Source organism: Sturnira hondurensis, unplaced genomic scaffold (assembly GCF_014824575.4).
Source record: "Sturnira hondurensis isolate 20B ecotype Veracruz unplaced genomic scaffold, ASM1482457v3 Scaffold0022215, whole genome shotgun sequence".
Taxonomy (NCBI): Eukaryota; Metazoa; Chordata; class Mammalia; order Chiroptera; family Phyllostomidae; genus Sturnira; species Sturnira hondurensis.
Window position 1 is genome coordinate 13,474,289 of NW_028094846.1, and position 14,432 is coordinate 13,488,720.

The 14,432-nt window shown below is 39.5% G+C and overlaps 1 protein-coding gene across 2 annotated transcripts in view; it reads left to right on the forward strand.

Moving 5' to 3' along the window:
• HMCN1 (hemicentin 1) overlaps positions 1 to 14,432 on the forward strand; it is a 411,512-nt gene that overhangs the window by 100,604 nt on the left and 296,476 nt on the right. For both annotated transcript variants that reach the window (XM_037034954.1, XM_037034953.1), the window contains exons 3-4: positions 12,323 to 12,481; positions 13,424 to 13,546. In XM_037034954.1, coding sequence (XP_036890849.1) covers positions 12,323 to 12,481; positions 13,424 to 13,546 — 282 coding nt within the window. The remainder of the gene's footprint in view (positions 1 to 12,322; positions 12,482 to 13,423; positions 13,547 to 14,432) is intronic.

Below are 14,432 nucleotides of genomic sequence, written 5' to 3' on the forward strand. Positions count from 1 at the left end.
TTCACTGTTCCCCTTGATTCTACACCGGGCAGTGTTACAGGCATCGAGTAAAGACCACGCGAGTGTTTTTAACTTTCAAAGTGTCTAGTGAATTATTCTTTTGCAAATCAGTGGCCAAAATGTCATTAAGTGGGGGTTAAATATGAAAAGACTCCAGGCTTCATCATTTAACGCCTAACCTAAAGAATATGTTTGGGGTTTGTTTTTGATGTTTGCATAGAGAATGTTTTCTTATTTCATGCATCAGTCTGAGGAACCTTTACACATTTCATAGAATTTTAGTATATAATACTAAGTTTTGTTAATATGTGTAATTTCCAGATCATATTCAGTCACCCTTCTGTCATTTTTAGTAGGTCCCCCTGAATCACAGATATCGAGAGCAAGAAGGACTGCTGTCCTAGTAAAACCCACTTGGATTTTTTTTTTTAAAAAAGGAGCCTTTAAAAATACTCCTTTCACACTTGTAATAGTTTTGAAAATGAGAGAAGTAAATTCAGTTTGATGTAAATTTAAAAAATTGCTCATTAATATTTCACTAGACTGGGCTATTGTTTTTACAGAGATATGGAATCAAGGAAGGGCAGTTCAAAGTTTTCCAAGAAACACTCAGCAAAAAAAAAAAAAAAAATCACTAAATTTAAATCATTGAATTTATAACATTAACTTCATTTGGCTCTACTTCTTTCTTCTGGAATACAGATAACTTGAAAAGCAACTGAGATTTCTCTCTGGAGAAAAGAGGGGAAGAAAAATGACAGTAAATGGTATTCAAATCACTCTGAGCTTTGGGAATTGGTCTCCTTGTAACTATGCAGTGCGAAGCCCTGCCTCGGGCCAGGGCTACGTTCTTTATAAGGAGCCATAAACCTTGTTGAGAAAATGGTGTTGGCAGTGGTGTGCTTTCAGGCCTTCCATTCAAATGTTTTAAAGAACAAAAGCATATTAGTTAAACATTGGAAGCGTAAAAAAGGGTATTTCTACAATAATGGACTTACAGCCCTTTTATTATAGATAGTTGATTCTCAAAGCTTGAAAGCCTTACATGTAATTGGTTTCTCTTTGTGAAGCAGTTTAATGAAACTCACCCCCAAAAGACAGGAATGAGAGTAAAAATATGTAGAATAGCATAGTCACGTGGCAATGAGTTAAGAAGAAGGTAAGGGTTCAGTCCAGTTGTTGTTGCTCTTTAGTAACAGCAGCAGAATAAGCGGGCGCGCTGCGCGGCAGGCTGAGGTTAGGGGGGGATGTTTGCTGTGCGACAAGGACACGGGATGTTAGGATGACCTGCCTGCCACAGGAGAATATGGAAAACCGTGGCCAGGCAGATAAAGACTGTCAACAAGAAGAGGACCAGGGGATGCTGATTTTAGAAAAACAGTTCCTTGTGTCAGTTTGGTCGACACTTTATCTAATTAATTTATCTAGTATTCTAACTTATGCGCTGTGTGAAAGTGTGCTTTGTATTTCTAGGTTTATGGAGAAGTCTTCTACATGAATTTTTTAAAGAAATTGAGCTGATGTGTAACCCCCCAAAACTAAGAAAGCAAAAAGTAAAAAAAAAAAAAAAAAAAAAAAAAAAAAAAAAAAAAAAAAAAAAAAACTAGAAAAATAAAAGGAAAGAGAGTATACTTCAGGAGAGATACATATAAAATAGAGAGCAATAAAAGATGTAATCTTCACTTTTGGTATTGGACATGATCCAATTTAAGAAAGCAGCATGTATGTCCATTGACATTTTTAAAGTGTGCATTTGACTTAACAAAGAAGTGTTTTTATACACTCTTACAGGAGGAAATGCAGGTACTTGATTTAGGGAATAAATGACCTAAAAAGTCCAATACATGTAACTCACTATACAGGTCAAAGCGGCAAGAACATCAGAACCAGTGTCTGCCCCAAAGTGAGGGTTTGGTACATGTTAGCTGTGTCACTACTGTTCGTGCTCCTACCTTGAGTACCCCGCAGTGCTTTAAAGGGAAATAATCACCAAATAATTAGACCATAAATGAGCGACACTTAGGGAACATGTGCTTGTGAAAGATTTTGCAAGTAGAAGTTGTTCTCTCAATTTATGCTCCCACAAATATTCATGTTACTGTTCTACAAACGTAGATTCTCAAGGTTTGAGATGTTCGGTGATATTCCTGACTCAGGTCTCCCAACTGGCACGTAGCAAGGCTGGTTTCAAAACTGAAGGTGTTTAATGCCATGACATTGTCCTTTAATCACTCTGCTACCTTCCCTCTCACTACTGGTGTCAGTAGCCTTATTAATCTCCTCCAATGGAAATTATATGACATCCTCTTGTATTTTGCTTTAAAGTAGGAAAGTAGAGAACTGAAGACAAATGTAGATCAAAGGCTGGTCTCATCCTCAGTGAAATGAACTTATTCCCTAAAGATTTTGGCTTCTTTTACCTCCGATCACCTTGAATTACTGAGCAGCAAAATGCAAAGTTAATTTTAAATAAAAATTGCTCCCTTTGCTCAGCACGGGTTCTCACTGTGGAGGGCAGTGAGCTTATTTAAGTGTGAGCTCAGAGACGTCTCAGAGAAACATAGGGACAAGGTGCGTTTTAAGAGATTGAAAGGTTGCCTTTATGCTAGAGTTGGGTAGGTAGGTGGTGTTTCGATTATTTTCACTGTTAGAATTCAAATTTTAGTTTGCTACTAGAGGGATGGATTCTCTGAGGACCAAACAGCCTTGTATTTTCAGGGAACGAAGGAAGAGGATGGAGATAACGGAATGGAGGGCACAAAAGAGGGAATTCTTGGCTCCTTTCGGGCCATTCATTCATCCTGGTACCCTGTCCAGAAGCAAGTAGCTAGTTGATTTCCTAATGATCTTTTGTGTGTACTTCCAAGGACAAGGAGCATGCGTGGGTATTATGACTGCTGGATTGCTTTTTCAAAGTGGAACATACAGGCAGAATGGGGCGGGTATGGATTCTGATGGGGAATTTCTTGATTTTCTTTTCAAAGTGTGCATGTGTGGGAATATTCTTAAGGGTAAATAACACCAGTCATTGCAGAGTAAGTACTGCAGTTACGTGTGACAAAACGAAATTTAAGAAGAGGAGTCACGCATTTACCCCATACAAACTACCTAACCAGATGATGATTGCGCTGTTGCCCACAGTAAGTACTGTGTCTGACCTTGTCAGGTTTTAGGTGGTGGTAAGGATACAGGTCAGAATGTTTTCCTTGGGGGAACATTCCTTTGTTCACAGAAGGATGCCTAGAAAAAACTACAAACCTCATTTCAACCAAATGGAGATAAAGAGATTAAAGATTTTTTCTCAGTCCAAATTGATAAGAAGCTGTCCACAAGAAGCAATCTCTTTTACTCTTAGGCTTTGAAAAAGTCTCAGGAAGAATTCTGGAGGGTTGGTATTGGTATTAACTTTGAGTATTACTTACCCAGTTACCCCATCATATGTGTGAATTCCTTCCAGAAGCCTGTTGGTACCCCCAGGCATGAACTGACACCAGTTAGAGATTTGATAGCACCAGCCTCCCACCCATATACCTTCAGGCCTCCTCCGGGGCAAGGTCTGGGTGCTCAGAGCTGATAGGGACTTCCTGTTGAGGCATATCCCATTGTTGAGTACTGGTGCAGTCACCAGCTCAGTCCCTCAGGTCTCCTGATACAAACTTTAACCCAGGTCTCCATCCTTCTATACTCGTGTTGACTTTTAAAAATCTTCATTTATCTGAGATATGTGTGTGTGTGTGTGTATGTATATATATCTCCTCCTTTGTGATAATCTAGACCTTAGTTCACCACTTTTGTTTAGTGACTACTACCTGTAAAAAAAAACCCCATAACATTTATCTATCTCAGAACTTTCTATAATAATATTAATAAATTATAATGATTGTGTAGTGAAAAATGCATTGTATTGATATTTTTTGTCAAGACCTGAAATAAGCAGTATTAATATATTTTTATTAAATAAAAAGGATCACATTACAATCTCCTTCAACTACCCAATAACAAATGTGCCTGAAATCATGTAAAATCCACGTGTACATGTTGGAGTGGGAAGGAGGAGAGAGACTTTAGTGGGCAGGTTAAGCAGGACTTAGAAAAGGTAAAGGTCGTAGCAGAGGGAAATGGGGAGATAGCACAAGCTGGACAGATGCCTCATTCTTGAATAAGCAAATGCTGATTGGCTGCAAGGGCCTGCTGAGACCCTGCCCCTGTCCTCTTTGTGGCCCATTCTCCCTGAGCCAACAGGGGAGTCATCTTTAGGAGAGACCAGGAATCCATCCCAACTGGGGACCAGGGCATTGTCTTAATTTGAGGGGAAATGAGGAGGTCACGATAAGAAGGGACAGAATCCTTGCAGGGGAGAGGAAGGAATTCTCTGAGAAGTGGAGAAGGGGAGAATTACGGAGGGGGAGACTGAGAATACCAAGATACCCTTTTTGCTTGGAATTAACCCTGCGTGCTCACACACATCTCCTGATTATTAGACACTGTATGTGGTGTTTTTGCTAGACTCGGTTGTCTTCATGCCATTTTCCTCTTCAAGGGACCACAGCCCATTATAATTCATGTGAATTATAAAGCTTTCGCAATGCCTTAAAGTATTAAGATATGCTTTTTGGTTTATTTATCAAGAGAGTAAGTGCCTGGATCGTAGCGCATCTGTGATTATTTGAGTTGAATTGAACTGAATCTCCCCTTAAGACCCAATGTGAAAAAAGTTTGAAAAGACTGAAAGATCAACTGTTGAAGAGTTACACCCTCACCACTGTCAGGTGGTGACCTGAAAACCTGGATATGGTTGTGATTGTTGACGTTTAATAGGCCTGGAACTGAGGTCAGCAGCTGTTCCATTTGGATACCACCTTCTTTTTTAAAAAATATATTGTATTTATTTATTTTTAGAGAGAGGAGATGGGAAGGAGAAAGAGTGGGAGAGAAACATCAATGTGTGGTTGCTTTTCATGTGTCCCCTACTGGGGACCTGGCCTGCAACCCAGGCATGTGCCCCAACTGGGAATCAAACTTTGATCCTTTGCTTCACAGGCCCGTGCTCAGTCCACTGAGCTACACCAGCCAGGGCAGGATGCCACCTTCAAACTAGTAAAAGGCAGCATGGTGGACTGCCCAGGATGTAAGACCGTGTTTTGTTTTGTTGATGGAGATTTGAAGTCCGGGCTCTGACTGTCTCTCAGTGCATCCCTGCCTGATTCTCTACAAGTGATGACGCCCAGCACACGTCACCGCCTGTAGAATTCCGTGGTTGCTTGGATTTATTTCATACTTGCTTGGACCCAGCTTTTATGTTAGAGTCAATGTAATTTAATGCTTCCCACATGTCTTCTTGGTCATAGCATCACACAGCTGTATTTTAAGAACAGGGGCTCTTGTCCAGCTTGCAACTGAGTGTCATTTCTGAATTTCACAGGTAAGGAGCACATTATGTGAGTAAGACATTTCAAGCAATGGGTGTTCCATGGGAGAGGGGTATGGTCTGACTTTGAAACCAGGCTGTACTCAGTAGGTTGTACTCATGTTAGAATAAGGGTAGATATTGTAATGGTAATAAGAGTTTTTTTGGACTGTGGCATGGGTCTACCAAAAGAGATCCATTTTTTGATTGCTTAAACTTAGGCATACCTGGCAAATCCCTGGCATAAACCTAGTTCAGTGAGAACTGATGGTGAGAGTAGAAAAATTGAAGTGGGTTAAGAAGCAGAGAAATAAAGAGGCACAGGTGAGGGCCCACTCTCGGGTTAGCCTCCCTGGTCCTCTGATTCCCGGTTTGATGAGCATTTTCCCATTAGGTTTTGGACAGGGACCTCATTTTCTCGAACTCTCCTCTCAGGCTTCATAGGTTCCGTGTATTCCTTGGTACTCCTCCACTGTCTTGTATTTAGAAAAGCAAGCACACTAATCTGTGTTTTATTACTCTCCTGACGGATAGGATTTCTATTCATTCTTACTTCATCTTGCTTTCCAGGAAGTTACTTTTTGAACATAATTATCACTGGGACTGTGAGGTTGTATATTTTTCTTCTTCTTTTTCTTTAATTTCAGGAGCACCATTTACCAGGAAAGGTCTTTGGCAATTTAGTAGATTGTGGCCATCAGTAGAATGATGAAGATAAAATGAATCTCAAAATACTGAGCGAGAATGTGTCTACTGACATACATAGATCTATTTCAGAGTTCAAATAAGAACACAAAGGTCATAGATTTAGGCCCTTATCTACTTTCAGGGAAATATGCAATTTAGTGTGTTATACAGTTTATTTCCTCCATGCCTTCCTTTTTTATGTATATATATGGGTTTATGTGGTTTGGGGCATACACTTACATAAACCCACTTGAGGGAGGAGAGAGAAAATGGGAGGCAGAAGAGCGAGGTGGGATAAAGATAAATGGGAGATGAGGAGAGTCATTTCCTAGTCCACTGTGAATATACACACACACAGAAGCACATACACAGTGCTTGGTTGAAATGTAACTTTTGGAACTTGTACTTTTAGGGCACTTACCTCTGGAATTACATCACTTGAAATGAGGTGGGCTAAACTTAAGTAACACTCAGGCTGAATGCAGCAAGTGTGCCTCAGTGGTGTCAAGATCGCCTTGCACAATCTCATTCACTCATCTACCATTCATTCATCTGTCTATTCATTGGTCAAACAACAAACGGAACACTCACAGAATTTCCGCAAGGAACAAGGAAGAGTGGGAGGAGCAAATACATTACAACGCAGCTCAGCTCCTGGTTTGGCCACAATAGAAGAAGGAACAAGTTCTGTGGGCACCCCTCCGCGTTCGCAGTGTCCCTGACCAGCTGAGTTCATGACTTACAGAGGCCAATAGGAACTTTGCTTATACACTTTGCGTATATATGTTTGCACGAGGTGAATAATTTATAGATCTTTGGAGTAGATTGCAGCTTGATTTCTGACCCTTCGAAAATTAAAACAACATGAATTTTGTTTCTAATAGCTTTCGCCAGGAAATGAAGTTCACAGATGACTTTCAGATCAAAGCAACAACCTCACAAATAACAGTCTAGAAGGAAGCCTACATAACTAAGCCAAACGTATTGTCCTACAGTAGTGCTGTCCAACAAAAATGCGATGAGCCACATACATAATAAAAAATTGAAAATTAATTTTAAAGCTCTAACCCAGTATATCCAAAATATTGTAATTTCAACATCATTAATATAAAAATTCGTACCTCTTAAGCTTTTTAATGTAGGTTTTAGTTAGTTGAAATGAAATATTTAGTTTCTCAGTTTCACTAGCCATTTATCAAGTACACAGATAGTCACATGAGGCTAGTTAGTAGCTACTGAATTAGACATTACAGGTGATTTATGATTTAAAATGATTAGAAAATCAAACTCAAGCATCACATAGGGAGCTTTCATAAGAATATAATATTATATGTTAACTTCTTTTGGGAAAACTTTTTGTATTTCCTTTGAGGAATCTGTGTTCATCATAAGATAGACAGTTTCACTGAGATATGAATTACAAGTTAGCATTTATTTTTAATTCTTAAATAACCACTAACTAGTATAAGCAGAAAGATAATTATTTAAAGATATTTTGTTGTTTGGGGAAGAGGAGAGTTTTATTTTTGCAAACAACTTGTAATCAATATGATTATAATCTCTGTTTGCAAACAGGAACTTCAGGGCAATTTTTACCATTTTAATGGTAAAAAAATGCACTGATGTTCACAGAAGGAAAAAATTACTTAAGAAACACAGATCACTCCTAAGGGATGTATTTAGAAGCATGGCCAGCCTGGGTTTCTGACATATGTGGGTCAAAATATTTCCTTTTCAGGGGACATCCCCCCATATTCTGGCTGCTTTGAGATTTTATGTCAATTCCTCCATTAAAGTCAAAGAGATATATATATATATATTTTGAGAGTGAGATATAAAAAAGTCCCAGAAATACAAGGAATGCTTTTCATCTTTTATTTGTAATTATAATTGGAAATTCTTTGTGGAGTTACAGCTGGGTTTGTTCATCACACTCTTCCCTTTGGGTAATCACCAGTATTAAACATCATATTTATGAGGTTCAAGGTTTCACAGAGGTGCTTTTTCTCAGGAAAAAAGGTGGTTTCAATACTGAAAGCAAATGTGGACACACTGGTTTTATTAATAGGTGCTTTTAAACTGGTGTAGTCGGCTAGATAGGCGATGACATTAATACAGGCTAGGAGGTCCATTTCAATACATGTTTTTTCAAGTTTTAGGATGAGGCTGAAGTTACGGAGGCATCTCAGTGCAATGGATTAGTCTAGAGTCCTTCCCAGGCTTCTCAGGGGGGGTCTCTGAAGTCCACTGCTGTGTAGTGTTTAGGGACGACCTAAGTCATCCACTCTGGGTCCCCTTGTACACTTGAAAACAAGTCAAGTGACCGGGAGACTGCCCTTCGCTCCGCAGCTGGACAGGGTTTATCGTTCTTACCATCCCTAGCATGTGTCTCTGGAGATTTCTTAGCTGTTCTGATTGTTGGCCTGTAGACAGAAGAGTTCTTCTGGCCCCTTGATACTAGGGGACCATTAGTAGGTCATTATTCTCTCCTTAGAGTTACACCACCAGGATGCCATACTGTGTACTTGGCCAGTCAACAAATGCCTGTGGAATGGGCACGTTATACTGTGATTCACACTCAAGTGCATGATGCCAAGCAGAGTTGAAGTGTTTTGTTGTGCAAGCTTCTGAAAATACAGTGGGGAGTCTAAATTCCTTTTTAGCAGTTCAGAATATTCATAACAAATATGCCAAGTTGGCTGCAAGTGGAAATTATTTCTATCCAACATACTAAAGTTACTAATGTGCCCAGGAACTATTTCCCATTTTCCTAGCACACAAATGTTCATTTGTTGTACATGATAATCCCCCCAAATAGCTATTATGCAAAAGGAAATATCTTATATCATTAAAGAATAAAGCACATTTGAGGACATGAGCAAAGGAAGAAGGTACCTCTGACAGTTTTAAAAAGAGGGAATAGCGATTACATTATCTCAACTTTGGAAGGAAAATAGTTCAATATGATAAATACATACTTATTGATTGCAATATGCCAGCAAATGCTGTGAACTGAGGACTCAGCAAAGCACAGTTTATAGGCAATGGGAGAATTCAGCCATGCATGTATCTGTGAGCAGTGTTGGATGAGGGAGTTGAATGAAACAGTAGTAGACAGCTTGAATGCAAGTACTAAAGGCAGTAAGGTGTGAAGCAGGAGGCATGCATGCGCAAAGAACAGAAATTAGTCTTGGCTTAAAGGAAGCAACCTGTGAAGTAGGAGCAGAAGTAGAAAGCTTAGGTAGAGCATTTGATCCAGCACACACAGTTCACGGAAGGTTTTAAAGAAAAATGTGATATAGGTAAAATAAAGGTCAGTAATAGGAAGAGCAGAAGATCTGACAAGTGGCTACACTTTTAATTAAATTAACAAGAAGCATGAGTTGTAAGAAGTAAAGAGGAAGGCAAGGGATCTACTTGGAAGGAAAGGGGAACGAACGTGGTTTGACCACTGATTAGCTGAAGGAAGAAGGAAAAGTCAACACTGACCCAGGATTTGAATACCTAGGCAGATCGCATTATTAACAAAAATAGGAAGACATGGTTGGAGGAAGCACATAAGAAGTTCCATTTTAGATGCACTGAATTGTAGAGACCTGTAAAATATCGAAGAGGAGATGTTTAACAAGCAATGGAAAATTGGAATGGGGAAGGTAAGCGCAGTCTGAGAATAGGTGTGTACAAGTTTTTTCAGCAGTACTACCTGTTGAACTAAATGCCATGACAGTGCCTATCAGTAACTGAGGACAGGGAATAAAGAGAAGGGAAGGCTACCTGAGTAAGATTTCTGGGAGTCTGTAGTGTTGTCTTCTCACAAATGGAGACAGGGTACTGCAGCATCCAGCCCCTCCCAGGAAGAAAGTGACATAATATTCAATGGGTGTCCCAACTTCAGAAGCAGTTGGTAACACTTGGTGCTCTCTCCCAACTCACTTACAAATGGTAGTTAATCAAAGGCTGCAAGGTTCGAGTGGGATTTTGTGCAAGAAAAGGCTCTCCAGTTGGTCCTGGCTGCAGTGTAAACAATTCTGATGCTCTATTCTTACGACACTGATGAGATCTGTGGTGCTCAAGGTATCTGTATCAGAACCTGAGGCCGTTTGGAGCCCGGGGAGCAGCCCGGTAGGAGAATCCAATAGAATCTCCTGAGTTTAAAGGTAACATCTTATCCTTTTCATTGAGTATGTATTTCATTCCAGAGAAAGAGCTCTCACTGGATTCTGGTGGACTGTGGGAGCGTGAAGCCCCTGTGATCCCAAAGCTGCCTTGTTTTTTATGTGATTGTCTTTCTAGACTGGGAGCTCCTTTCGGACAAGGTGCTGTAGCTCGTTCCCTTTTGTGTGTCTAAGCCCTAGCAAGGGCAGTTGTTAATCACTCAAAACAGATTGGTAGAGAGTCCATTCCCTTGACGCTGTGGTTATTAACATTTATGCTAAGGAAATAATCAGACATTATATCTTTATAGCAATAGCTACATATTTATGATGGATTTGTATTCATATATTTATAATAGAGGAAAGTTTGTGAAAGCATTAATGTCAACAATAGAGAAATGATTGACTAAATTATGAGATGCAGACATATTAGAATATCATGCAATCACTAAAATCAGTGATTTTGAAGAACATCGATGACATAGAAACCTAAGTGAGATATCCTAAATTTAAAATACAATGCATAAAATTGTAAGTACAGCATGCTTACAGTTTCACCTATAAATTTATCTAGTTTTGAAGGAAATAAATGTGACATGAATTCCTTTTAGGGTGTGGATTATTTTTGATTAGGAAAATACATATCTATCTATCTGTGTATCTATCTATCTATATCTGTAGCTATCTGGAGAGAAAGAGAGAGCACGCCTGTTCAAGTAGAAAATGAAACTCAGAGATGGGGTGCTGGTAGGAGAATGAAGCAGAGTGAAAAGAATGACAGTATTTTGTATGAAGTGGGCACAGGAGGCTTCTCTGACAGGTAACATTTGAGCAAGAACCTTGGGGTATGGGAGATACAGCTGTGTGTGTGCTCGCTGGTGGGAATGGTCTGGTAAAGAGGGATTATTTGGCTATGGAGTAGAAAGAGGAGACAGCTGCAGTGCCCATGCCCTTGACGAGACTCGGGCAAGTATCTGTCTTAACTGTGAGCACAGACGATTCCTTCATGGGAAGGCAGGTGTGTGGCTGTTATTGCAGGTAGTGATAGGATCTCAGCAGGATTTTATGAAAGTTCTCTTCTGAGTGATTCAATTTCCTCACTAAGATAAAAGCAAGGTGGGCAAATCAGAGTGAGAAGATATAAGAAAAGTGGAGATGTATGAAGTACTCCTGCAAGAGGATGGGAGAATGAATGAACAGTTAATTAAAAAATACAGGGTCCAGCAGAAGTAACGCCATTGAGAGTGGTTGGTAGGGTACAGGAATGTCTCGCATGACATGGACAGCGATTTGAACACTTCACCTAGAATGTCACGTGGTGTGCTTGAGTGTGATATTGTTATGTTACAGAATTGCATGCTTATGATCTTGTAATAAAAGATTTTTATATAATAAAAAGGGGCATTATTTGTGCCAATCCCTGTGTATTATTACAGACAAGATAAGACATGTGTAGGGTGGTATGGCTGTAGCCGTGCCAGGTAAATGAAGTCAGACAGAAAAAGTCAAGAACCATATGATTTTACTCATATATGGAATATAAAACTGAAAGCAACCAATGGACAAACAAGACAAACAAACAAAACTGATAGACACAGACAAGAGTATGGAAGTTACCAAAAGGAAAGTGGAGAGGGGGAGTAAACGTAAAGGGGTTTAAATGTATGGGGACAGATCTGACTTTGGGTGATAAACACACAATATAATATATAGATGTATCATAGAGTTACACTTAAGTATATAATTTTGTTAACCAATGTCACCCCAATAAATTCAATAAAAATATATAGTAGTTTCCATTATGTTGTATATTTTCAGTGAATTTATAATTTATTCATAAGTATGAATAAGTATTCATAATTTATTCACAATTTTTTCATCTTCACATCCCTTTATATCTTTCCCATTTTTGCGTAGCCAAAGCAGTTAATCCAGTGGCAAACTGACAGAAAAACAAAGTGAACAGAGCAGGTTCCATTCTTGAGCTCCGAAAGCCACCTGTCACAACTAACACACCCCTTTCTTTTCTGCTCCTGACGTGATTGCATTTTTTTCCCTCTCCGCCTCTCAACAGGGTGGTGGCGACTGTCCAGAAATGAGCATCGGAGCTATAAAAATTGCCTTGGAAATTTCTCTGCCTGGTTCTTTCATCTACGTGTTCACTGACGCACGGTCCAAGGATTACCGGCTCGCTCACGAGGTGTTGCAGCTCATCCAGCAGAAGCAGTCGCAGGTGAGTCGGAAGCATCCTGAATGCGGGAGCCTGAATACAGCTGTAAGGAGCACAGCGTGTGAGAGCTCGCCTCTCTTTGACTGCGCTGTGTGTGGCCAATGTCAGTATTACAACTATTAATCCACGTGTGCACTCCAATACGCATGTGCCATTTAACTTAGACCTGTAAGTGGATATGTGATATCTGCACATCGTGTATGAATGCCTTGTTTTTACACAGAGAAGAAACGATTTGGGGATTGAGGTGCTTGTTACCTTGGTGCCCTTGTAACTGACAAACACATAGACCTAGCAAAAAGGCCTCTATCTCAAATTTCATCTCCTGTATGCAGTCTTGTCAGAGTTAGAGTTACTCATTGTATCAGTTAGCTGCGTAACAAGCATATGTAACTCTCAGTAGCTTTCAATAGCAAGCATTTATGTGTCTCGTGTAGCAGGACGCAGTAGAGCGTGGCTAGGCTTGCTCACTTGCCTGTCGGGGGTAGTTTGTGTCTGGCTTATGTAGGCCTGTCCCTGGGTAACTTGGCTCTGCCTCACAGGCTTCTCAGCCTCTTATCTGCGACCAAGAAGAAGGCTGACGTAGGTACGTTCTTCTCATGGACAAGGCAGAAACACCAGGGATCAAGTGAAAATACCCAAGGTTTCTTGACTGTAGACTCAACACTGATAGAATGTCCCTTTGTCTGATGGTACCAGCAAAAGCAAGTCACATGCCCAAGTTTCAATTCAAAGATGACCAAATAAGCTTCATCTGTTTAGTAAGAAGAACTTCAGAACCTTTTGCAAAGTGCATGGATGTGGGGGGAATATATATAGGTTATATATATATATTTTTACATACCTAGTAGTATGTTAACATATAATAAGACATAGTAGGTGCCAAAAAAAACACATACTGATTTCTGAAAACCCCTTGACTGTCTTCTTCTTTAAAAAACACAGGTGGTATTTGTGCTCACTGGAGATTGTGATGACAGGAACCATATTGGATATAAGGTCTATGAAGAAATTGCCTCCACAAGTTCTGGCCAGGTGTTCCATCTGGACAAAAAGCAAGTTAATGAGGTGAGTGTCAGACAGTGGTTCTGCTTTGTCGCAGGCTGTTTTACCAAATGGGTTAGGCTGACCCCACTGGCAGATTTGATTTCACTAACAGTTTGAAAATGAAAGGTTTTATTTTCCCAGGCCACAGGTCAGTAGAGAGATTAAACCAGTGGGGGAGAAGCATAGATTTATCTAGTATTAATTTCTAGATTGTATCATGCTATACCGACAAATTATTTAGATTGAAACGTAATATATTTAAAATTTATTTATGGGACTTGAACATTTTTCTAGTTCTTGTTGCTTCGTAAGGTCAATTTGCATGTCTGATGCACAGTTTTTGGATAACCAGTAAAAAACAAGGCTTGCCTATTATACCAAAGTAGAAAGTGAGAAAGTTGGCTATTGAGCAAAATTCTAAAGAACTTTGATCTCTAAGATTAAAAGTAAAAAAACCCCATAACTATTATATAGTTTTCCAGAAACTTTTTTGATAATAAAATCTGTAACTTATATACTCTGAAAATCTTGGTGTTTTCTTAAAAAAATGTTGGAGATATGTTTAATTGTTCTGATTTTTCCCCCTTTCTGTTACCTTTCTTTGGCTTCACTTGAGATAAAAAAGTTTTTGTTTGTTTGGCTCCCACTTCAGTTTCTAGGAATGTGCCGCTGTAAAGATAAGGCTTTATGTAAGTGTAGTTCACATTTGATTGATGCGGTCGCTGTACCTAACAGGTTCTATTAATTTCAGGGCAGACTTCCTTTGTGCCTTGAATGAAACGGTACCGTAATCCTCTTAGAATCTGGAAGTGGTTGTCACATCATGCTGAAACTAATAGGATATTGCACATTTCTAGAGTAAACAATCTAGCACAAACATTTTTTAGCAACAGACAATAGACAAACC